Source organism: Hyperoodon ampullatus (assembly GCF_949752795.1).
Source record: "Hyperoodon ampullatus genome assembly, chromosome: 13".
In the NCBI taxonomy this organism is placed as follows: Eukaryota; Metazoa; Chordata; class Mammalia; order Artiodactyla; family Ziphiidae; genus Hyperoodon; species Hyperoodon ampullatus.
The window spans coordinates 3,985,494-4,011,501 of record NC_136926.1 but is presented as its reverse complement, the minus strand read 5'-3'; the positions used below and the strand labels follow the sequence as shown (position 1 = coordinate 4,011,501).

The 26,008-nt window shown below is 46.0% G+C and overlaps 1 protein-coding gene across 1 annotated transcript in view; it reads left to right on the top strand.

Moving 5' to 3' along the window:
- The window catches only part of TMEM132C (transmembrane protein 132C), a gene marked incomplete at its 5' end in the record, with an annotated part of 378,847 nt that overhangs the window by 305,629 nt on the left and 47,210 nt on the right, over positions 1-26,008 (top strand). The window contains one exon of the mRNA XM_079717718.1: positions 4,044-4,227. Within this exon, the coding sequence (XP_079573844.1) occupies positions 4,044-4,227 (184 nt within the window). The remainder of the gene's footprint in view (positions 1-4,043; positions 4,228-26,008) is intronic.

Here is a 26,008-nt window from a genome sequence, read left to right as displayed (position 1 = left end):
TCATCAGGGCGTTCCTGTGGATGGTGGGGTCAGTGGGACTATCTAATAAAGCCTTTCCCAGGGGAGATGTATGTGTCCTTGGCCTTCATGAAATACACATGAAGTAAAATGAATCAAATGAAGCCTGGGCCAAATTATTCTGTTCTCTTGGAGCTGCTTCCCTATTATAAGGTCGATTTCTTCATTTTGTTAGTCTCATTTCTTTCTGCAGGCAGTAAGCTGTCATCAGTGTCTGACTTGGGAGCTGAAATCCCTTACACTCCACAGTGGGGAGGTAAAGCCCTTTTGGCTTCTTAAGATACACCGAGACTTCATTTTCTTACAAGATGGAGTGCAACACCTAAGAGGTTTGATAAATTGGGTTTCCAAAGTCCAAACTTTATTGTGACTATTGTGGAAATTTATTTGTTTTGGGTAAGAGCTTTTTTTAAGCCAATTTTGAACATTTCTTTCGAGAGTTAACTGCAATAAATCTACCCTATTGATTTAGCAAGTAGTGGTTCTTGGGCTCTCTCTGGAATCACTCAAGTGTTTAAATTCCTCTATTTATTACTCCAAAGATATCACAAGCCCCATATAGGCTGGCATGGAGGGTTCTTGGTCCCTTCAAGGCAAAGGCTTAACAAAGATTTCAGTTGGCTCAGAGAGAGTAGGAAAGCACCAGCCACAGACAGATTTGCAGACAGGTTTCTTCTTTTCTTGGTCCCCATCTGCTAGCATAACGTATCATACCATGGTATCGTGTCTGACAGGAACAGCTACCAAGTAAGTGCACTGTATACAAATCTGAACAGATCCCAGTTCACGATGAACAGCAGGGAATTGGCATCTATCCTCTGGCTTGTTCTCCGGGAGCTCCTGGACCAGCCCTAAAGGGGCACGTTTAAGAGGTGGCTTTTGACCAAATCTAAAGTCACAGAGGATGAACATAGGGTCAAGTCCTGCTAAACACAGGAAGAGCTCGCGTTTATTAACCTTTGGTCGTGCCAAGTTCTGTTCTAAGTGCCTGAGACATATGTGATCATTTATTTAATCCTCGTATCAACTCCATGAAATGGGAAGGAGTTGACTTCCCACTTGGCAACTAGGGAAAAGAGGGCAGAGCTGCCCAAAGTCACCCAGCCGGTAACGGGTGGTGCCAGGACTTGAGCTCAGGAGGTCTGCTTGGAAGGTGACAGCAAATGAGTCATGACACTGGCTGTGTTCCCTTGAAAGAGTCACGGGTCCTCGTCTTGCTTCGACCCACTAACCTCCCTCCTGCCCTTTACCACTTCCTTTCTTTTTCATTCTTTAATAAAATACTTCTTGGATGCCCAATATTCACAACATGTAACACTGGATCTGCTTTTGCTGCAGTAGGAGTTGATGAAGGAAAGAGGTGTATCAAGGACCAGTTCCAGCCCCAGAGCCAGCACTGTCACACCCCCTGGGTACACTAGGGGTCCCATGGACCACAGTTTGGAAATCACCACACTGCATTGTCTTTAGGGCAGGAGTCTTCCACCTCAAAGATGGGGGTAGGTCGCAGGCACATTGTAAAATCTCTAGCAATATTCTCAGTGTAGGCATCCTTTAGGCGTCACGACGGGATCTTTGGATAACTGGATTTTTGCCACGTGGGGTACTAAGGAAAGAGAATTCTTTGTTGACTAGGGTCAGATAACCAACAGCTACATCTCCAGCGAGCACAGCCAAGTAGCCAGCTCTGCTGCAGATAAGGAGATACCAAGGGAGGCTGTTAATCCTGAGAGGGCAAGATTAAACCCCCTGAAATGAGGGAAGTCTTTAGTCTTGTGAAGGGAGAGGCTGGCCAGAGCATGCAGGAGGGATGTCCGGAAGTTGAGTTGAGCAGACCCTGATCCCTGCAGGCCTTAGCTGCTGGACCAGGAAGTCTTAGTTTGGAAACACTCCAGATTCCAGACACGTCTCCCTCATTTTCCAAGACAAATAATTCACTCTTGAGCTTGCACAGACCATGGCTTGAGGTTCCAGACGCTGAATTCGTTTTCCCTCCCAGAGGGATGTATGCAGCGTCTCATAAATCGCTATCCTCCGGGCTCCACTTCCAGCCCGGAGCACCGGAAGGAAGATTCATGAGTCCCGGTGCTTTGGCCGGTGCAGCGACCTTACTGTTACGTCCCTCCCCAGCCTCTGAACGGGCCTGAGGGTAACAGAGTGAGAAATTAGCGTTCTGGCTACTGGGCAAGACCTGAAGATTGAGTGGGTGCATCTTTAACTGATGGTCGCCCGCAGCAAAGGGAAGAGTTTCTCCGTGACTCTTCACACTGGTACCAGCACACGCTTGGGATGCAGTGTTAACATCTCTGGTGTTTCTTTCTTGATGTGCTGTGGGAAATCCCCCTCAATTCACCTGACATCAGGCGGCCTTTCCAGAAGCTGACAGCTGTGAGAGTGCTAACTGTTGGCCCACCACTTACTTAATATTTACCCTACAGGCAAAGAGCACTGGGGGCACCTCAACCTGGCTTCAAGATCCTCCCTGGCCCACCTCACAAGCCCAGCTGTATGTCTGGGATTCCCTTCCTTGGAAGGGCACCGCCAATATTGATTCTTTTGATTCAGTAGTTCCAGAAAGCTTCTCCCACTTTCCCTTCTCTGATCTCCTAAAACAAGGGCTGGCAAACTTTTTCAGTAAAGGTCCAGTTAGTGAATACATTAGGCTTTGCAGGTGTTACATGACCTGACATAATTATTCAACCATATTCTTGTATGTAACATGAAAACAGCCAGAGACAAAACATAAACAAGCGGGCAGGGCTGGGGTCCAATGAGACTGTTTACATAAAACAGGTAACAGGCTGCATTTGGCTGACAGACCACAGTTTGCCCATCTCTGTTCTAGGGAAACTTGCTTGGTGTCTTGTAATTTCATACTCGACCCCCGACTAAATTAGAGGAGAATGCTGTCGAGAGCACAGGGCTGGGAATTGGGAGAAGCTACATTCAGCTTGCTTCTGCCACTAACTAGCTATGTGGTTGAGAACAAGCAATTTTCCCTTCCTGGGCTTTCGTTTTGTCATCCGAAAAATGAGATGTTTGGACTGTCGGTCATTCCCAAAGCATCAGAATTGCTGGGGCAAGCTTGCTAAAAAATACATATATCTGGGCCCACTTCAAATACAGGGTATTAGTCAGATTTCTTAGTTGCAGACATCAGAGTCCCTTTAGCTAACTAGTCCTTCTAAAGAGAAGAGTTTTCCTTAAGGGATACTGAACAATTCCAAGAATCTCTAGGAGAGCTGTTGAATTGAATGTGTTTACTACACAGCCAGGGACAAGGCAGACAGGGAAGAAACACAGATAAGAAAAATGACCAACTCTGCCGTGGACCTTTGCACTGGAAACATCACTTGGCATGATAATACAGGGGCCTGGATAACAGAACCACCACAGCTGCCCCGGAAGAACCAGGACCGTGATGCTTGTCAGAAAAATCCTAATTGCCTTCCCCGCTGCTGCTTCATAACCCACTTCTACATCTAAGTACAAGTAGAGTGGCTCTGACAAGTGGAAACTTGGCTTTAAGCCTGCAGGTAGCTGCAAGGGAGTCTAGAAAGGTAGTTTTATGCTTCTCGGCCTCTGTAGGAGGATAAGCTAGGAAGGGGTTGAAAGACGTTGATTTGGCTGCTTACAATATCTGCCACACAAACGACACTGAACTTCAAGGGGGTCCATTTAGTTCCGAGGTCATCCAGGTCCATGGTGCCAGGGTGAGGCAAACTGGATTAACTCACTGTCTGAAGAGCTAGTCAAAATCAATCCAGGAGACTCATCAATACATACACTGATGCTCAATGTCGAAGATTCTTCAGCCACATTCTTAACGTGTGGGTGCTATTCCATCCCACCCGCCCAGGTCCCTAAATTGCAGTCGGTGCCAAGTCCCAGGTGCCATGCCTGAAAGGCATTTCCTTTGTCCTTACATTCTAGTTATAATTGTGAGGAGGACGGGGCGAAGGGATGGAAATGTGCTTCCACCAAACCAAGTCAGCTTAAAGCTCTTTTCCTCTGCTCTCTTCCAGAAGCAGCAGTTTATTCAATGAGGTTGTGCAGATGAACTTTGAAATCGCCAGCTTCAGCAGCCTGTCGGGGAGTCAGCCCATCACCTGGCAGGTGGAATACCCGCGGAGGGGGACCACAGACATCGCCGTGTCTGAGATCTTCATCAGCCAGAAAGACCTGGTTGGCATCGTGCCCTTGGCCATGGTAAGACCGGTGTGATCATGGAGGCGCGTGTGATCATGTGTCAGCTGTCTGATTGTACTCTGGTGTCCCTCCTCTCTTTCCCAGGCTGTTTGCTGCCGTTGTTTCATGGGATGTTTGCATTCACAATTTCCCCTCTTCCTAGTCTTTGGAAGTTGCTATCGTCGTTAATCCAGCCTGTCTCAACTTCAGCTATTTTCATACCAGCTTCATGACATTTGCCAAATTTATAGTATTTACTTACTTTTTCTTCTTGAAGTCTACTCAAGTTCTTTTTATTTCTGTTCCTTTCTTTTTTTTTTTTTTTTTTGCGGTACGCAGGCCTCTCACTGTTGTGGCCTCTCCCATTGCGGAGCACAGGCTCTGGACGCGCAGGCTCAGCGGCCATGGCTCACGGGCCCAGCCGCTCTGTGGCATGTGGGATCCTCCTGGACTGGGGCACAAACCCGTGTCCCCTGCATCGGCAGGCGGACTCTCAACCACTGCGCCACCAGGGAAGCCCTCTGTTCCTTTCTTATAAGGAAGCTTGAGGTCACTATGGCTATTAAGATGGGTATGGTATGTTGCTGCTACAAACAACCCCCAAATCTTAGGTGCCTAATGCCATCTAGGTGGTTCTTGCTTATGTCATGTGGTTTAGATGGTAGGGGGCTCTGTTCCAGGCAGTCCCTCAGGGATCTAGACTGATGGATACGTCATCATCTTGGAACTAGAACATCAGGAACACGTGGCCTTCTTGGTGGCAAAGACAGAGGAGCAGTCAGAGTGACATGCAAGCTCTTCTAAGCAATGGCTTACAAATTACATATGACACTTTCACACACATCCTTGGGCAGGAGTCCCATGGCCCCGTCAGATTTCAAGAGGGCTGGGAAACATGGGTGCAGAGGAAAAGTTGGGTGACTACCCCAGTCTCTGCCTCACTACACAGTAAGTCAACATGTCATTGACACAAGTAGAACAAAACACAAATAGAGTATACACAAACCCGTGTTACCAACTTCTAGCTAGATCCCATGCAGCTGGAACTGAGAAAAGCAGAGGATGATAAGGGGCTAGACTGTAACTCTATCCTGTGGTCACTCACCCACGTCTGCCAAGCCCTGGGACTATTCTCCAGGACCATGCCTGTGCACAAGTGTTAAGTCCCCCTTATGGAGATACATAGAGGATGGCGTTTCAGAGGCACTGGAAGAGTGTTCTGAAATATAGCTCCAGTGGTCTTTGCCAGAATTCGCCTTCATAGACATGGAGCCTGACATGGATATTCTAAAACTAATTTCTGTTCAGCTTTGGAATAAGCAGGCTTCATTGACACCAGGTTAAGAAATATATCAACTAGAAGTCTTTGAGTTCCATGTGACAGAAAACCCAACTCAAACTGGCTTAAGCACGATGAGAAGTAACCAGCTCACATAACTTAAAAAGTCTAGAAGAGTGTTTCTCAAATGTTAATGTTCACATAGGTCACCTGACGATTCTTCTCAGATGCAGGTTCTCATTTAGGAGGTCTGTGTTGGGTATTTTTTAAAGCTCCTAAGTTATGCCGATGCTTCTAGACAGAGACAGCAGAGCACAGGTTGAGTACCAAGGATGCAGGTGTGCAAATGATGTCATCACGGAAGGTGGCTTCTCTTCCCCTCTCAGCTCTGTGCTCCTCTTGGCTAGAGTCACTGTCCAGGAGGCTCTGTCCCCAAGGTGGCCCCTGGCAGTGCCATGCTGACATAGTCACAGCATCATATCCAGCAGGAAAAGAGTGAAAGATCATTGCTGATCACCCAAGAAAACTCCTAGGACTGGCTCTGTTTGGAATTGATTGGCTTGGCTTGGGTCACGTGTCTAACTTGGGAAGCCAGTCACGGAAGCCAAAAGGACGTGATGCTCTGAATGGCCAGGTCTGGGGAACACCTTCCCCTGGAGCATGTCTGGGATCAGATGGAGGGCTGGTAGGCGTGGTGCATGATGGGAAAATCTGATTCCACTGAAAGAGGGGCAATGGATGCTAGTCAGACACAGCAACAAATGTCCACCACAGGAGGTATTAGGATTTGTTAATACTCTGAGGTTAGAGAATGACTTCTCTTGACTTTTCATGTCCTAGAAAAGGCCTCAACAATCTACAGGCTATGGGCCAGATTCAATCTGCTGCCTCTTTTGGTACACCATGCGAGCTAAGAGTGGTTTTTGCATTTTCAAATAGCTACATTTTGAATGGTTATATAAGTCGCTTCTTAATATGCTCAGTTTTGCCTCTTGGCTCACAAACCCTGAAATAATTTCTGTCTGGCCCTTTAGAGAGAAAGTTTGCAGACCTATGTCACAGGACCTCGACCTCAGTTCTAGAGTATACTTGCCTAGTTCCCACCCTACCTATTTCAAAAAGATAAGTCCTGCAGATACTGTGAAAAGTAAAGTCATTATAAGTATATGAGATATGATTTTGGCCACGCCTTTTTTTTTGGCCATGCTGCGTGACATGTGGGATCTTGTGGGATCTTGTGGGACCATAGTTCCCCGATCAGGGATCAAACCCATGCCCCCTGCATTGGAAACCCTGAGTCTTAACCGTTGGGCCACCAGGGAAGTCCCTGGCCATGCTTTTCAAGGGACTACAAGAAAGCCTTCTTTGAAGCAGGGTGTCATTAATATTGTGCTTATAGTGTTTTTGTAATACCTTTAAGGTAAAATGAAATGACGACTTATGTCACACCCAGAATCCTTTTGTGTGCAAATAACTGTAAATGAATTCAAACTGGCTTCATCCAGAAGGTCACAGAGTGGCTGACTGCACGGAATAGAGCAAGGACTTCTGACGGCCGGATTTAAGAGCTCATGTGATGTCATCCTTTTGCTTCCCCTCGAATGTACAGTTTGACATCAACTCTGCAAAGTGCTGTGGACAGTTAGGAACTATACCAGGGAGTAGACAATAAAAGAAGCAATTTGGAAAGATTTCTATTCTCTTATTTTCTGTATTTTCAAAGTTTTTTTTTTTCTAGAATGAGCTTTAGTACCTTGAGAAGCAGCCAGAATAGAAACTTTTATTGGAAGGAAGTAGCAAATAAAATGGCAGCTTGACTAGAAGATGAGACATTTTTTTAAAAAACTGAACAGGAGGCAAATCTTTATGTTACCTGTCAGCAGCCAGTGAGGCAACGGGTCAGTCTTTGAAAACAATTAATTGCCCCAACCGTTGCTCATTCTAAAGAAAAGCAAACTGCCGAAAGGTAACAGAGAGGATTACCGAATAGGAAATGGGCCTCGTTGGGGAAGTTCTCACCTTAAAATCAGACCTTCTCAAACCCCTTCCTAAATCCAGGAAGAAAGCCATGACGCCACCCATGTGATTCTCGGTGGCCTTCTATCTCACCCAGCAGTACCTTCCAACTCCCAGTGAGTAAATGAGACACAGGGAGCAGGGGGCAGTGCCCTCAACTCTCCAGCGGAGTGACCCTTCCGGGCGGGAGCCCCCTGAATCACACTGCCTGCCCCCAGCACCATCCTGGGTGGAGAACTCAGCCTCACAAAGCCATCATTTACCCACCCCGCCGTCAGACTTAACTCAGCAACAGGACCCTTTCCTTGCATGGGGGCAGGAAAGCTTCAGGGTCCAGCTCCTTGGCCTTTGAGCATCTCCCACCCCGCCAGTCCTCAGCCCCTGCCCTCAAAGTGCCCACATCATCTGGGGTGGAAGAGAGGGAGGGGTCTGGCTGCGGGGACCAGGACCGAAGGCTGGTCCAGGGCAGCCTGGGGCCAGCACAGACTAGGAGATGAAGCAGCAACTTTAGTGCTTGGGCTTCAGTTCTTCTTTGCCATAAGAGAAAATATTCACATCCCTAGTTGAGACCTCACAAGCAGATGTCAGGCGCAGACCTCCATGTGGCAGTTTCTGCAGGTTGGCGGCAGGGGTGTAGGGATGCTGGTCTCTTTTCAAGAATAAAGACGTGCAGAATCCACTCAACCTCACCCTGAGCTCTTGCGAGGTGCAGGCACTGTGGGTGCACATCGTGTTCCATCCAGGGGACTCAGCAGTAAACAAGCAGGTCTTCCCCTCAGGGGGCAGGGGGATGTGGGGGACAGACAGACAGCAAATAGGAAGCTATTTCTTAAGCTAAGACCAGGTCATGATAAGGTGCTGCCATGAAGACGAATAGCGCGGGACAAGGGGATGGCTTGTAACCGGTTCCCAGTTCTGTTCATGTCTCAGAGCTTCTCCCTGCAGTTTATTTAAAAATAAAACGGTAGGGGAGTTTCCTGGCAGTCCATTGGTTAGGACTCCGCAATCTCACTGCCGAGGGCCCGGGTTCCATCCCGCAAGCCACATGCCACGCGGCGAAGCCAAAAAAAAAAAATGACAATGAAAATAAAATGAGGTCCAAAGTCCAATGACTGGTGTCCTTAGAAGGAGAGCTCAGTTTGGATATCTGGAGGAGACCACAGGGAGGAAGGCCATTTGGGGACGGCAGCAGAGCTTGGAGAGATTCACGTACAAGCCAAGGAAAGCAAAAATTGCCAGTAACCTACAGGATCTAGAACAGAGGCAAGGAAGTTCCTCCCCTAGCACCTTCAGAGGGAGCCCGGCCCTAGGGACACCTTGATTTTGGACTTACAGTCTGCAGAATCACAAGAGAATGAATTGCTGTTGTTTTAAGCCACCAGTTTGTGGTACTTTGTTACTGCTGTTCTGGAATGCTGCTGCATCCCTATCCCTCCCCCTCTTGCTGCATCCCTGTCCCACCCCCGGCCCCATCTTGCCGCACATTTGCCAGGGGCATGGTCCTCTCTGCGTACAGCTCCTGTCCTGTCAAAGAGGCTGTTTTCCGTGGTCCTCCTCTCTCTGGGTACCAGTCACTGGGCTGCTTGCCTCAGGCTCCCAGCTGAGATGGGCGTCTGGACATTGCACCATCCCTGGCTGTTTCCTTTGATCCTGCCCACAGCCCTGTCATCACACACTCTCCAGTTCAACTCCTCTGAGTGGACCTTCTGTTTCCAGCCAGGATGCTTAGGGATACCGAGGGGTACGTGCTTCAGACTCTCCTTCCCAGAGGATACATCACACCTATCCTCAGTCTGTGAGGGGAGAGGTTAAGGGATCTCACTGGGGTATCTGAACCCCATGGCCGGATATTTCTACCCAGCAGTATCCCGTGGTTACTTCTCTGCATCCTTTGTTGTTGCTAAATTCAGAGAACCAGACTGAGGAACAGAGCGTGCATTCGCAGGCCTGTGGCATTGCAGAGATGCTCTTGGACCCCCTGTCAATCTACAAGTGATGGACGACTTAACTTGGCTTTGAGGTCCGTGGGGAAGCATGTTGGCAATATCCTGTGTTAGAGAAAGGCAAATACAGGCATTTCAGAGAATCGAGGGACATCTCCTTTGACAGGGATGGGATAATATTATTTTTAAAGAGACAATGAAAAGATAATGTTTTCTAATTTTCCTAAAACACCCTGATCTCCACACTCCTTCTCCAACTTGAAGATTTTACATTGGTAATTTTCTAGGAGTATTTCAAGGATGGCTTTGATGCTCTCGGCAATTGAAAAATGTTTGTGCAGTTGAAAAATAACTATATGGGCAGAATAAGTGTTTCCTTGCCACAGCTGGAGATTTACTTTGGAATTCAATTTTAAAATGTCCCTCTCTCCAACTAACCAGCCCAGATTTGTGTCTAAAAAGCTGATCTATGACCCATCAGAAGCTGTTTTGACTTGGTGGCAATGGTTTCAATGTTGCTGATTAATTATCCAATTAATGGTACCTTATTCACTGCTTGCCACAAAGAAAATGCTCCAAAAATGTGATTATGATTGTCATTCATGTTTTCACCCTCATTACGTGATCTTGGGTTTCCCCATCAGTAAAAGGAAGGGGTGGGGGATGAGCAATGGCTCAGGTCTTTCCCAAGTTTATGCTTTCCATTATTTACTTACATTACGTAGAAAGTAAAAACTGCCCTAATTTTAAAGATTATATTACTTCACTGGCGATGAGAGATGGAGATGGAGAAAAAAAGTGATTCTTACATAGGAAAATTAGCTGGAGGGAATCACAGGCTAGCGCTGTCTTCCTCCTCACCCTGAATGTCAGTTGGAGCCCACGTACTATAAGAGGGGACCCCAGGAGAGAAAACTGCATGCACCGTGGCACAATTAACTGCCAGCCCTTAGCACACCAACTTCTGACTTTTTACAATGTCCATATACCACTGAGTTTATCCTTTACTTAATATTTTCTCTAATAGAGAACAGTACAGGAATTGGGAGCCAACTACGTTGGCGTAAGTCCTAGCTTTTCCTCTGAATGGCTGTGTGACCTTGGAAAAGTGGCTTGACCTCTCTGTGCCTCATCTGTAGAGTGGGAATAGACATAATACCAGACTCGTAGGACTGTTTTGAGAACTAAATGTACTCAGAATTCCTTGTCTGGCACTGGTAAGCCTTCAGGAAATGCTAGCTCTTTTACCTTAAGTAGTTCCATGTTAAACTTTTAATTATATTTAAAAGGAAATGCCACTTCAGTAGGTATACTTCAGTAGGTATTGAATCAGTTGTTTATAAATCCCCTAAAGACGTGATGTTAGTATAGAAATGTTCACCCATGTGTAGTCAGAATCACCTTGGATGGGGGAGGGGACACCCCAGGGGAATCTGTCCACAGCCCGAGTGACCCCAAAACCCCAAGTTCCCAGCAAGAATGCGGTCACCCACCTCACAACCCCAGCCTTCCCGCTGGAATGTCAGAAAACAGTCCTGGGAGAGAGTGGCGAGAGGATGGGAAGTGGCAGATGACCAGGACGTAAAAATGCCACAGCACGCCTGCAGGGGTCTTTAGTCCCTTTGGGAATCACAGAGACCTCAGGCAGGTCTGTGAACTTGAACGGGAAAAATTCCACCTCCACGGTCACTAACAACCTCTAACCAAAACTCAACATTTCCGCCGATTATGAACAGAGATCCCCCAAAGTATTAACAGCCACCACTGTACTCGTATCACAGATTTCCATACATATTACTGGCGATCCAGACACCCTGAAATACCATTTCTACTTTTCACTAATTGGAAATTATGGTCACTTTACACCCAATCCTAGATCTTATTTTGAGGTACACTAACACAGAAGCACATGCATTACTCTATTTCAGATATTCTTTATATTTTGATACCGGTAGTTTAGCACAATTGGCTTCCTTTGCAAGCCCACGTATTTTTTTATGCATTTAAAGACTTTATTCTTTTTTAAATTAATTTTTATTGGAGTATAGTTGATTTACAACGTTGTGTTAGTTTCTGCTGTACAGTAAAGTGAAACAGTTATATATATACATATATCCACTCTTTTTTAGATTCTTTTCCCATATAGGTCATTACAGAGAGTATTGAGTAGAGTTCCCTGTGCTCTACAGTAGGTCCTTATTAGTTATCTATTTTACATATAGCTGTGTGCATGTGTCAATCCAAATCTCCTAATTTATTCCTTCCCCCTTCTTCCCCCTTTGGTAACCATAAGTTTGCATTCTACATCTGTGAGTCTGTTTCTATTTTGTAAATAATTTCATTTGTACCATATCTTTAGATTCCACATTTAAGTGATATAGTATAGTATTTGTCTTTCTCTGTCTGACTAATTTCACTGACAGTCTCTAGGTCCATCCATGTTGCTGCAAACAGTATTATTTCATTCTTTTTTATGGCTGAGTAGTATTCCATTGCATATACGTACCACATCTCGTATATCCATTCATGCGTCGATGGACACTTAGGTTGCTTCCATGTCTTGGCTACTGTGAATAGTGCTTCAATGAACACAAGGGTGCATGTATCTTTTTAATTATAAAGACTTTATTCTGAGAAGGATTCTTAGGCTTCACCAGACAGTGAGACATGCCCATGACACAAAAAAGATTAAGAGCTGCAGCCACAGAGAATTAAACCCTCACCCCAAGCCCTCCGTCACCCCAGCCTGTGGGGAGAGGGCGATGCCACAGTGAACCTCTCCTTATTAAGCACCTACTGTGTGCCAGGTGTGGTTTGAGGTGCTGCCCAGTGCCTCCACGCTCAGCATCCTTGTCCTTGCTGAGTCCTCCCCCTGAAAGTCTCCCCGCCATGCCTCGTTCCTGCAGACGCAGCCCATCAACAGCTGTCTCCTGACACCCCATGCTGTTGTGTTACCATATCTTAGTCTCATCATATCTGAGGAAATTCTTCTTTTATCATTCCCCCACATTCTCTTTTTTACGTTTTTATTTATTTTTTTAATTAATTAATTTTCAAACTTATCTTTGGCTGCGTTGGGTCTTTGTTGCGGTGCGCGGGCTTCTCATTGCAGTGGCTTCTCTTGTGGTGGAGCACGGGCTCTAGGTGCACGGGCTTCAGTAGTTGTGGCATGCGGGCTCAGTAGTTGTGGCTCGCAGGCTCTAGAGCGCAGGCTCAGTAGCTGTGGCGCACAGGCTTAGTTGCTCCACGACATGTGGGATCTTCTCGGACCAGGGCTCGAGCCTGTGTCCCCTGCATTGGCAGGCGGATCCTTAACCACTGTGCCACCAGGGAACTCCCACATTTTTATTTGCTTTCGTATTTACTGCCTGCTTCCACCAGCCCTCCCCCAATCTGGAAGGTTGGCTCCGTGACAGCTGGGATTTCGTCTCTATTTCATTTCGGCCTAGAGTCCCTTACCGTCCGTTCGTTCCATCTTCCATCAAATATTGTCTGCTGGCCGGCTGTGCACCAGCCTGGGGAAACAGCAAAGAACGGGCCCTATCCCCGTGTACAGCATCCCAGACGTTATCCTGCAATGTCCGCTTTGAAAGCCCCCTGTGCGTCTGGGGCCCTTGTTCCCTCCCGCTGCCTCTCACCTAAGACGGCGGGTTCTGAGGTGCAGACGCACTCCCGCAGCACCGCCGTCTGCTGAGCCCCAGCGCCCACCAGCCAAGAAGACAGATCTTCACATCCAGAGGATGCTGGATCCTGGTCAGTTCCACGGGAAGGAAGTCAAGAGTGGCCTGGAAACACCTGGACAGGATAACAGTCAGCCTCTTAAAGACTCCAGGTGGCCGGTGAGATGCTACAACAGGAATAACGCATTGTGGGCGCAGAATTCTACCCCCCTGCCGGTTCCCCTAACGCCTGCCAAACACTCTGATGTGACACCTACCTATCTGTGTTGTGTTTGTCGCAAACAGGTCTCAGAGGCTGCGGCATCTCCCTGCCTTACAGCCACAGGCTCATCCGAGCCACCATCATCTCCCTGCTGCCAGCCTGACCCCTGACAGCTCATTCCTCATGTTGAGAACCTGACCAGGTCTCTCTCCTCCAGAATGGCACTCTTCTGATAACTCCCCTTGCAAAAGAAAGAGGGAGAGAGAGAGAGAAAGAGAAAGAAAGGAAGGAAAGAAGGAAAGAAGGCAGGGAGGGAGGGAAGGAGGGAGGAAGGAAGAAAGAAAGAATGAAATACAGTGGGACTCACCAGGGCCTAGGCAGCCCTGAATGTCTGGCCCACAGCTGTTCTCTGATCTAGTGATCTTCCCCACCTCCCCTTCCACTACATTCCAGCCCCAGGGCCTTTGCACTTGCTGCTTCCTGTGTCTGGAGCCTCTCCTCCAGATTCCATACTACATTTTTCCCATGTTATACAGATCCCTGCTGAAATCTTCTCAGACTGATTTCAGTGACCTCATCTTCTCACAGCCCAGTCACTCTCTCTGCCCTGACTGCCTTGATTTTCTTTCATAGCAGGACAGAAAATCGCCTGTTTATTTATGTGTTCATTGTCTGAATTTCCCCACTGGCATGTCAGCTCCAGGAGGGAAGGGACCACTCTATCAATAGCATCTAGAACAACGCCTCACACACAGTAGGTGCTTAATAAGGAACTGTGGATTGAATGAATGAATAAATGACCCACCGTATCCGTCCTCGAACTGAGGGACTCCTGTCTCTTCCATCATTTGGTCACCAGCCCCTGGCACTGCTCCTGCCAAAAGGACATTGCTCCAAAATACTTGTTGCCAGAATTTCTCCAGCTGAAAGGAAGATGTATGATTCTTACTGTTTTCTGAGTGGTTAGCAGTGCCAAGGCTAACATTCAATAACTGTCAGCCTTTCTTCTACCGCCCCATAATTATGTCGGCATTTGAAACCGGTTAGAGCATTCATCTAGGAATGAATTTACAATTCATTTTCAGTAATTGTCCCACAGGAGGAAAAAGGAAATATTTTGGAGGAAAAAACAGAAGATGTGTCTGTGTGAACGTAATGAATTCTCTGGAGCCATTTCAATCCCTTTTACAAATAGACTTTGTATTCAGACCTGTTTTACAGCATCATCCACTCATTTTTTTCAGATGAGAGTTCAAGGGCTACGCAGGGTCTTTTGTCCAGCTTTTGTTCGTAAACCGTAAGACCTTAAAAGCAAGTCGTGGACTAAGATAGGAGTGCAGATTGCGCTATTTAGGTGATTCTCAAACTTGTGAATGGTCAACGTCACCTGGGGGCTTGTTAAAACATGCATTGCCAGCCCCACCCCAGTGATTCTGGCTCTGTAGATTGCTGGTGGAGCCCGAGGATTTGCATCTCTGACCATTTCCTGGTGACAGTGATGCTGCTGGTCCAGGGACCACTGTCCTGGATCAAAGGCTCCCCCTCTCCCTGCTTGGTGTTCCCTTTGCGACACCCATCTCTACCCAGCACGATGTTCTGTGTGATGTTTTTTGACTATCAGTGTCCCATCTCCCCTCTGGCCGGTCATGTTCGTGTGGGCATGTTCTTGGACTTGTTCATGGCTGTGTCTTCAACTTCTAGAATGATGCTCAGCACCTAGAGATGTTCAACAAATATCCCCATTGAATTAATGAGTTCTAATAATGTATATACCTTCTGCATATTCCTAAACATTATTAATTTCAGTTAGAGTCTAAGAAGGAGGAAAGAGACATGTTTAGAAACTTAGAAGGCAGTGTTATCCAGTGGAACTTTCTGTAGCAAGGTTCCATACCTGCACTGTCCCATACGGGTACCACCAGCTACATGGGGTCATTGAGCACTTAAAATTGGCTAGAGCCACAGAGGAATTTAACGTTTAACTTTACCTAAATTGAATTCATTGTAATGTAAATAGCCACATGTGGCCAATAGCCCCTTTATTAGAGGGAGCGGTGATACAGAGGGATGGTCATGAAGGTGACCGAGTGGGAAATGTAGGTCCAGATTCTGGACCTACAGCTCTGCTGTGAGTCCAGGCCTGTCCATCATTCTTCATCTGTTCAGCCCTCAGTGTAGTTCCTATGGGACTGTCCAGTGATTGGGCTGCATTTTTTTTTCATATTGTATGCGATCTGGTATGTTAAACTTAAAAAGAAAAAGCATGATGGAAGATCTTTGAATTCCTTGTGTTTTATCAACACAATTTTGGAGCAGGTGTCAAGCAATGAGCTCAACTGGCTTAATCCAAAAGGAGGATTAATCGCCATTGTCCAAGAGCTTCAGGCACTGTTGGATCCAGGCACTCAGACAACATTTCCATCCATTTGTCTTTTTTTCTAAGCTCTGCTTTTCCGTCTGCAGACTTCCTTTTCAGGCAGGGTTTCCCAAAGGTAGCTGCAGGCTTCCATGCAAGTAATTTAGCATTCCTAGGAGAAAGTCTTCCTTTTCCCCAAGAGTTCCAACAGAAGTCTCAGACCTCACCCTGAGTCTAGCTTATCTGGGCATCCCATTTTTGAGGCAGCCGCACTCGCACTGATTACAATTGGCCTAGCATGGTGTGTGTACCCCAGAATAAGGTCAGGTCCAAAAAGAACCATAAAGAATTGGAGGAGGGTGGGGAAAGGACCATTAGGAGACTTGGGAGACAAAGCCCAAGAGATGCCCATTACCCTACTTTACAGACACTCCAGGCAGGGCTCAGCTTACTGATGCCTTGGTTTTTGAGTCACTACTCTCCATGGAATAAGAACACAGGGACAGGTGAGCCCCAACCTGGGCTACACATCGACTTTCACAGCCATAGACCTTCATCCTCTTGGTTTACATTCTGCCCTGCCCACCTCCTGCCAGGTGTTATGAAGACAGAATAGGGGATAAAGGGCAGTCAAAGGCTAACCTCATAGACCATGGCAAGTGCCTGGCTTCCAATCCCAGCTCCACTACTTTTCGCGCTCTGTGACCATGGGCCACTAACCCTCTCTGTGTCTGCTTCCTCACCTGTGAAACGAAGGTAATGACAGTCCCTACCTCCCAGGGTTGTCGTGAGGATTACATCAGACAATATATATGAAGCCCTTAGAAGAATGCCTGGCACATATTAAATGCTCTATAAACGTCGGCCATTATTATTTAGGAGTAGCATTAGTAATAGGACTTTCATTAACTAGCTCCTTCACATTCATAGTAAAATGCTTTATTTAGTATGAAGGCGCAAATGCTATTTGTTCTAATTCAGACTCCACTTTATTTTATTTATTTATTTGGCCATGCCGTGTGGCACGCAGAATCTTAGTCCCCCGACCAGGGATCGAACCTCTGCCCCCTGCAGTGGAAGCACAGACTCCTAACCACTGGACCACCAGGGAAGTCCCCAAATTCCTGTTATTTGTTGATCCATACAATCTATTAATGTTCTTTATTTGTTCAAGTACATACTCCAAGTTCATTAATATTATGCAAATTTCTGCCCTGATACATCTGGTAGAATCATGCCCTTAATTACTGGATGAGTAGAAGAACAAGAGTGGGGTTTTTTTTCCCCAAGACTATGAAACTAAGCAGATAACAGAGTCAGAAGAGCACTTTTGGGCGTGACAAGCTCTTTTCTCTGCACCTCAGCTGTGAGCACAGCTTCGAGAAGCTAGTTGACAAGGACAGTCCCTTCCACATTTAGCCTTGTTGCATTTCATTCCTTTTTCTCATCAAATGCTTCTGCCCTCGGATCTTTGGGGAACACAGCTCCTCAAGTTCTGCATGCCCTTGTTCTGCAGTTATCAAAGTATAGAATGGAAATCCTTGGGGGTCCCCAAGACCCTTTCACAGAGTCTGAGATAAAAACTATTTTCATAATAATACTATAGTAGTTACCTATTGATGTGTAACAAGTTACCCCAAGATGTAGTGGCTTAAAATAGCAACAAGGGACCAGGAACTCAGGACGATCTCTGCTGGGAGTTCTGTCTCAAAGTCTTCCTTGAGTTTGCCGTCAAAGTGTTGGCCGGAGCTGCATCATCTAAAGGCTTGACTGTGGTTGGAGGACCCACCTCCAAGGTGCCTCATTCCCATGGCTGACAAGTTAGTTCTCAGCAGGCAGCTTGAGTAGCCTCACAACATGGCGGCTGGCTTCCCCCAGAGACCAAGGGGAAAACTGCAAAGCCTTTTATGACAGCCTCAGAGGTCACACACCGTTGATTCTCTGTATTCTATTGCTTCCATCAACCATCTCTGATCCAGCGTGGGAGAAGACTACACAAGGGTGTGACTTTCTGGAAGCAAGGACTACCAGGGGGCTGTTTGGAGAGACTATCAAAAATGTGATGATGTGATTTGACTTTTTTACTCTCTGTCACAGGTGCACAGAGGCATAGGATGATGTCCTCCTCCTTTTTTTCTTTGATTTTGAGTTTTTTATTATTTTTAAATTGAAATATAGTTGATTTACAGTGTGTTAATTTCTGCTGTACAACAGAGACTCAGTTATTCATATATTCATACATTCTTTTTTATATTCTTTTCCATGATGGTTTTTCACAGGACATTGAATATAGTTCCCTGTGCTCTACAATAGGACCTTGTTGTTTATCTATTCTATATATAAGTTTGCATCTGCTCATCCCAAACTCCTAATCCATCCCTCCCCTCCCCCTCCCCCTTGGCAACCACAAGTCTGTTCTCTATGTCTGTGAGTCTGTTTCTGTTTCATAGATAGGTTCATTTGTGTCCTATTTTAGATTCCACATATAAGTGATATCATATGTTATTTGTCTTTCTCTTTCTGACTTGCTTCACTTAGTATGATCATCTCTAGGTCCATCCGTGTTGCTGCAAATGGCATTCATTATTTCATTCATTTTTATAGCTGAGTAGTATTCCATTGTATATATGTACCACATCTTCTTTATCCATTCATCTGTCAATGGACATTTAGGTTGCTTCCATGTCTTGGCTATTGTGAACAGTGCTGCTGTGAACATAGGGGTGCATGTATCTTTTTTGAATTATAGCTTTTTCCAGAAGGATGATGTCCTCCTTCTAAGAGCTAATGGAATGTGTGCTTTTGTCATCTTGATTTTCCAAAACTTCCAATTTTAATTTCTAATACAGTAAATATCAATCAGCACAACCTATATAGGCAAAAGCTCTTTAGGGCCCTCAGTAATTTTTAAGACTGTAAAGGGAGCCCAAGACCAAGATGTTTGAGGACCTCTGACTTTGTGAGGAGGGCTGGGAGAAATGGATACTAGTAATAAAAAGAGATGTTTAGGGAGAGTCGGATCCCAGGTTTAGTCTTCCTAACCAAACAGTTCTTTACAAATGTGTGAGTTAAATACGAACGTGGATTTTTATTCATTATTTACCTTTCCAACTAAAATCCTCTTCATGTGACCTTCCCTCCAGAAAAATCCGTGATTAATAATTAATATTCTCAAGGCAATGGGAAAACAGCAAAGGGCAGATGTCAGTTTACCTGTAGCAGTGGCTTCACGTGCAGAATGCCCTATTGGTTCATTCATTGAACAAACATTTATTGGATGTGCACAATATACCAGGTTAAAGTTCTAGATTTTGAGTTTAAGGACTGAACCAAACAATCAAGTGTCCTGCTTACATGCTACATGAATCAACATGCCCTTCATTAATGAAATCGAAAAGTAAAGAAGCTGCATTTAGAAACCAGTGTTCTCTGTTTTAGGAGAGATGGCTGTGAAAATATGTGTGTGCTTCCTCTTTGTAATTCATGATGTCCTAAGGGAAGGTCCAAACCACTGGCCCAAGCAGAGTCTTCATGCAAATTAGAAAGAGGCGCCCTTGCATAAGAGACTTGACTTCCCTCTGTTTTGCAGAACACCTCCAGAAGCAAGCCCTTGTGCAGTGCAAAGCCTGTGCAACTTGAACTTATCTGCAAACCAAGTAAAACCCACTTTCCTTAGTTACAGGGAAAGAGATGCTATCTGTTGTTCATTCTTCTGGCAGTTTTCCTTTCACCCTCATTTTAGGCTTTAGCACCGAACTAAGGACTTTGATTTCTGCCTTGCCTGTGCCAGAGTCTAAAGTGACTTTCATTTGTGGCTCAAGGTTCTTGGTGCCCCTTTTACTTCCTTTCCTTCCAAAGGGGCCTTGCAAAGGGGGGATTTATTAGAAAACTAGTATGTGAGCAGTATATAATTCCTTTTCCAATGACTACTGTCTGGTAGTCATAGCCACTGAAACTCTCCTCACTCTTGTTGATAAATGCTGGGTCAGGTGGGTGTACATATCACCCACAAAAAGGGAGGAATGATCTAGTTACTCAGAGCAAGAATTTTACATCACTCACTGTCATCAGACCTAAAATTCACTTACGAATGTGAATATTATCTCAGATACCTGCTTGCATAATATTAAGAGGTTCTAAGCAACAAATTTTTAAGATACTGCATCGTGCCCTGTAATGGAGGAAAAAAAAAACAGTTTTCCAACTGCTTACAGAATCCCTGCTGTGCTCAAGTGCAGAAATCACTGAAGCCCGAGTCCCTGCATACTAAAAACTCTTGCAAGTATAAATGAAAGGAATTGTTAATGGAATTTCATTTTCAAGAACCTTAGGTGGGTGCAGAGTTGAATGAGAATTAATCTTGGTATTTTGCTTTATAAATTAATATAAGAACGGCTGGATGAAATGAGATTTTTTCTTTGTCTCCATCCGGGTGTTGTCACGGAGTTTAAAAAGGTCAAAATCAGCACATTCATTTATTTTATTGAAAGTGTTCCCTTTGCCTTCCAAACACACATCTGGGAGCATGCCAGTTTTCCCTATGAGGGGCCACCTGCTACCAGGTTACATCTGAACCCCCGAAACTGATCTCCATTAACTAAAAGCAACGTGCAGTGAAGTTATAACCCCTCAGGGCTGCGGCAGAAAATTCTAAGAGCTCTTGGCAATTTGTAATTCTGTTTCCGAATCTACAGAGAACTTCTGAGCAGCCATGGCTGACCACGTGGACGTCATTTACATGGTGCACACTCCTGCCCTGCCCCCTCCTTGCCCCAAATCCGGGCCTGAGTGGGAGCTGCCCCTTTGCCCACATATTGTGGGAAGGCTCCAAGCTTAGGACAAAAGTACTACATGTCGGGCTTCCCTGGTGGCGCAGTGGTCGAGAGTCCGCCTGCCGATGCAGGGGACACGGGTTCGTGCCCCGGTCCGGGAAGACCCCACATGCCGCGGAGCGGCTGGGCCCGTGAGCCATGGCCGCTGAGCCTGCGCGTCTGGAGCCTGTGCTCCGCAATGGGAGAGGCCACAACAGTGAGAGGCCCGCGTATCACACACACACACACAAAAGTACTACATGTTGCACACTGTACATTCAAGGACCCCAGAAGGTGGGTCCAGCCACCTCCTGAAGCCCCCCTCCCTGAACCCCCTTATCTCAGCTCCATTATTTCCCTCGCCCAGGGTGGGTGATCCTTCTTTTTCCCTCTAACCAATCCAGAATCTAAGAGACTGGCTAAGAGGCTGTAGCTATAGTCTGAGACATTTTTTTTTTTACCATAACCTTTTCCAAATTACACTTGCTATTAACTCATTTTTAAGGTGTCTCCCCTGTATCCTCCTTCCTACCATACAATCCTGCTTCTGGGAGACCCAGCAAACAAAATAAAGCCTCTCTGGATACAAACATCCCCGTTGGCTCTCACATTTGGGGCAGGTGGAAATTTCCGGAACAGGACTGCCAAATGCACCGTGAATGTTGGCCTTTCCGTGACCTGATTTCTCGGCAGGCTTCCACGTCGGGGTGGGGACTCTGGAACTTTCAGAATCAGCAAACAAAAATGTCACCCGTAATTTGGGGACTGACACCATGGGAAGTATGAGAGTGCCTTCTTTATCTGCAAAATCTCCAGAAGCTTCTAGTTTCACGCAGGAGGCCTGATTTGGGTTGTTTTATCCTCAGTTCTGCAAAGAACTGGACTGGATGCCTTTCTTGGTTCCGTGAGTGGCCAAAGGCTAGACAGTGAGTCGTAACCCCCTTCCCTGACATCTTCTCAGCACTCTACAGTTTGTAAAAGACTTTCCCATATTTGATCTTGTTTTATGTTCATCAGTGTCATTCATGGAGACCTCCTTGGAGGCGAACGTCACCAGTACCCCTCTGAAAATGTGGTTGTGTCATCCTGGGGAGCCTAACCCAAGAGTCAGAGGCAAAAATCAGCAACAATTTCCAGAAATTAGAGCTGCCCTGATGTGGTGAATCTGTGAAATCCAAGTTTGCTGAATCACATTGAGATTCATTTCCATGATAATAGTAATTAACATTTACTGAGCGCTGGCACTGTGCTAAGTGCTTCATATTCGTTGTTTCATGCAATCCTTAGAGCAGCTGCTTCAGCAGTGTCTGAGCCTGTATTATCTTCAGTTCCTGGGTGAGGACACTGAGGCCTGTGGTGTAGCTAATATTCCTGCAGTTACATGGCTTGGGAATGGTGCAAATCGGGTTTGAACCCATATCTAACTCCAGTGTCTCTCTTCTTGATTTTCACACTTCATACTGGAAAAGATCTACGGTAGAAGGGTGCAGAGGAGGAGGTGAATGATGATGAAGCTGTTGATGATAGTGGTGGTGACGGTGATGACGATGATAGCAATGGTGAGTGTGATGATGGTGATAATGAACATGGTGAGGGTGATGGTGAGGGTGATGGTGATCATGGTGATGGTGATGATGGTGATGGTGGTGATGATGGTGGTGATAATGATGATGATGGTGATGGTGATGGTGATGATGGTGATGATGATGGTGATGGTGATGATGATGGTGATGGTGATGATGATGATGATGGTGGTGATGATGGTGATGGTGATGATGGTGATGGTGATGATGATGGTGGTGATGGTGATGATGGTGATGGTGATGATGGTGATGGTGATGATGATGGTGATGGTGATGTGATGATGGTGATGATGATGGTGATGATGGTGATGGTGATGATGATGATGATGGTGATGATGGTGATGGTGATGATGATGGTGATGATGGTGATGGTGATGATGATGGTGATGATGATGACAGTGACAATAATGATCATCATGATGTTGGAGACTGTGAAGAAGGTGATGATGATGATAGTGATGGTGAGGGTGATAATGGTGATAATGATGATGAACATGAGGATGGTGATGATATGATGATGGTGATGGTGATACTGGTGATGATGGTGTTGATGGTAATGAAATAATGATGATGTTGATGGTGGTGATGATGATGATAATGATTATGATGGTGATGCTGATGATATTGGTGATGAGAATGGTCTTGGTAATGATGGTGATATTGTCTTTGAGAACAGCCAAAAGTCAAATCTGATGAATGAGCAAGTTGGAGAAAGAGAATGGTGTCTTTGATTCAAAATGAGGTGTCAATAAATGGAAGAGATTTACTTCTTTCTTTTCTCGTGTCCATAACTTCGCTCTGAGAGTAGTTCCCAAGGGTGAGCAGCCACAATATCCCAGACATGGGCACCTCACGGGAATAGACTGGCCTCCCAATGCGGTGACCAACTGTCCCAGTTTGCCCAGAACTGAGAAGGTTCCCAGGACATGGGATTTTCAGTTTTAAAACTGGGACAGTCTGGGCAAACCAGGGTGAGTTGCTTACTCTTCTTCCCAAATTGATTTTGGGGTTACAAACAGTGGTGTGTGTGGTCCACTGTAGTTATTTTATGACCAGCTTTTTGCTTCATAAGCAGAGACCCTAAACTGGAAGAAGTCCTGTGTCTGAATCCAGCCTGAAGATGAATTTTGTTTGTTGTCCATATATATCAGTTGGGAGATTTCACACGAACAAATCCAGTATCTTGACTTCTCTTGAAAGAATCAGAAGATCAGGAAGTCTTCTGGCCCAAATTCTTATCAGGCAGCAACCAGTGGAATCCTTTGGACCAGCATGAGCTAGGGTTCGTAATAGTTTCTACCAAATCTGTTTCACCCATTTGTTTGCCTGCCCAAACTCTGTAGGCATCTCAGTTGAAATAAGTGCTTGGCACTTAGGAAGTACTTGGCTATTTTAGTTTATGATTCCTGCTTAGGAATTATACCTCCCACCTCAAGAATACCACAATCTTTCAGCAATAAAAAGGAATGAAGTGTGATGCATATTACAAAACAGATGAACCTTGAAAGCATCATGCTAAGTGAAAAAGCCAGCCACAAAAGACTACACATTATAAAAAATCATTTCTGTGAAGTGTCAGAATAGGTAAATCCACAGAGTGAGAAAGTAACTTTATGGCTGCCCAGACGGGGAGGGATCAGGGGTGGACAGCTTAGACATACAGTTTCTTGTTAGGGTGATGAAATGGTCTAAAATTGATTGTGGCAATGGTAGCACCATTCTATGAATCTACTAGACATCATTGGATTATACACTTTAAATGGGTGAATGGTAGGGCATGTGAACTATATCCCAAAGAGCCAGGGTTTTCTTTAAGTGCTGCAGCCTAGTTCAGCTCCAAGTGCAAGTACTGCACACCTCTGAGGTCATAAGGTTGGAGGGATGAAGAGAGACACAGAAGGCTTGGGGGAAGCAGGGGGCTTGAACCAGTCCCTGGTGGGATCGCAGACTTTAGAGACAAACAGTCCGGGTTTGCGTCATGACACCGGGGACCGCCAGTCCATCCTGGCACCAGGCTCCTCCCTTTCTTCAGCCACGTTTCAGCACCAGTGTAGCCGGCATGCTGGGTCCCCCTGCACACCACTAGTTCCAGCCTCAGGCCTTTGTCTGCACCATCATCCCCTTGTGGGCACATCTTCTGTCACTTTCCTCGCTGATCCCCATCCACAGTCTTCTTCGATAATAATAATAAACCAGTAATTACAGATGTGCCCTCCCAAGTATCCCTATGTGATGGGTGCTGGGCTGGATATGTCCAAGTCCTACCCCCTGGTAACGATGAATGTGACCTTAATCGAAAACGGGGTCTTTGCAGATGTGGTTAAGGTAAGGATCAAGCTGAGATCGTGGTGGATCAGGGTGGCCCTAATCCAACCAGAGGGTCCTTAGAAGAGATGGAAAAGGAGACACACAGACACAGAAGAAAGCCATGTGAATTGGAGGCAAAGATGGAGTGATGCGGCCACAAGCCAAGGAACGCCAGGGACGTGGCCATCACCAGGAGCTGGAAGAGGCAGGAAGGATGCTTCTCTAGAGCCTTAAGAGGGAGCACGGCCCTGGCGACACCTAGATTTGAGACTTCCGGCCTCCAGAACCATGAGAGAATACATGTCTGTTGTTTAAAGCCACCAAGTTTATGATACTCTGTTAGAGCAGCCACAGAAAACTAAGACAGGATGGTACTATTACTATCGCCTTTTTTTTTTTTTTTTTTTTTTTTTTTTGTGGTACGCGGGCCTCTCACTGCCGTGGCCTCTCCCGTTGCAGAGCACAGGCTCCGGACGCGCAGGCTCAACGGCCATGGCTCACGGGCCCAGCCGCTCCACGGCATGTGGGATCTTCCCAGACCGGGGCACGAACCCGTGTCCCCTGCATCGGCAGGCGGACTCTCAACCACTACGCCATCAGGGAAGCCCTATTATCAGAGGAGGAAGCTGAGGCCCAGAAAGGTTAAGTAGTTTGCCAAGGACACACAGCCTATGAGCGGCAGGCCGTGGATTTGAATCAGGGGGTTTGTGCTGTTCTCTTGTCCATCCCACCCCCTGGCACAGCTGGGCAGAGACCCAGGAAGGGCTTCAGCGAGCATTTGACAAGCAGGGGGCAGCATTGACATTCGATTGTCTGAAGGCTCTCCATCCTTGTGACTGTGATGATCTCTCACTGACCCTCAGAGAAGCCTTCTTCCTTGAATTTGCCAGAAAAACTGCAAAGGCCACAAACTAGCTCTCGTTCCCTTAATCACTTGAAAGAAGGAGGCACGATCTCTTTTCTCCCCAGGCTCTTATTTATCCAGTATGTCAGGAACTCCGCGTGGGACACGGGATTCTTACGACCGGATTACTGCTTACACTTTCGCAAAATGAAAGCTACAAAGCTGAGGGAAAGCAGAGGAAACTGGAACATTTCTCCACTAATTTGCAGAAGGTCTGCCTTAATCGGACGGATTAGCCCAGGGGCAGTTCAGGGAGCCTCTTGGCTGCTGCTGTCTGATTGTACCCTTTTGATGTGGACCTCACATTCTACTGGATTCTCCCAGACTCCTCAGCAGATGCGCTCGTTAATGATTAAGGCGGAGGTAATGAAACCTCGGCTGAGGGAGTCGGCTAACCCAGAGCAGAGAGAAACCACCCAGCCGACAGCTGCAGTGCACGTGCCCAGCCGACAGCATCCAAAGCCTGCATTTGGTGCCCTTAAAATTTCGTAATTCAGACACTGTATTTACTGGTAGAGACAAAAGGCAGATTTTTTTAACCCCAGTTTTACAAGGATACTTGAATGTGAAATGCTTCTAATTTTATATATATGTATATGTGTGTTGATAATGAATTTAAATGGTTGTTATCATTATATATACATATATATATATATATATATATATATATATATATATATATATATATATATATATATATATATATATATATATATATATA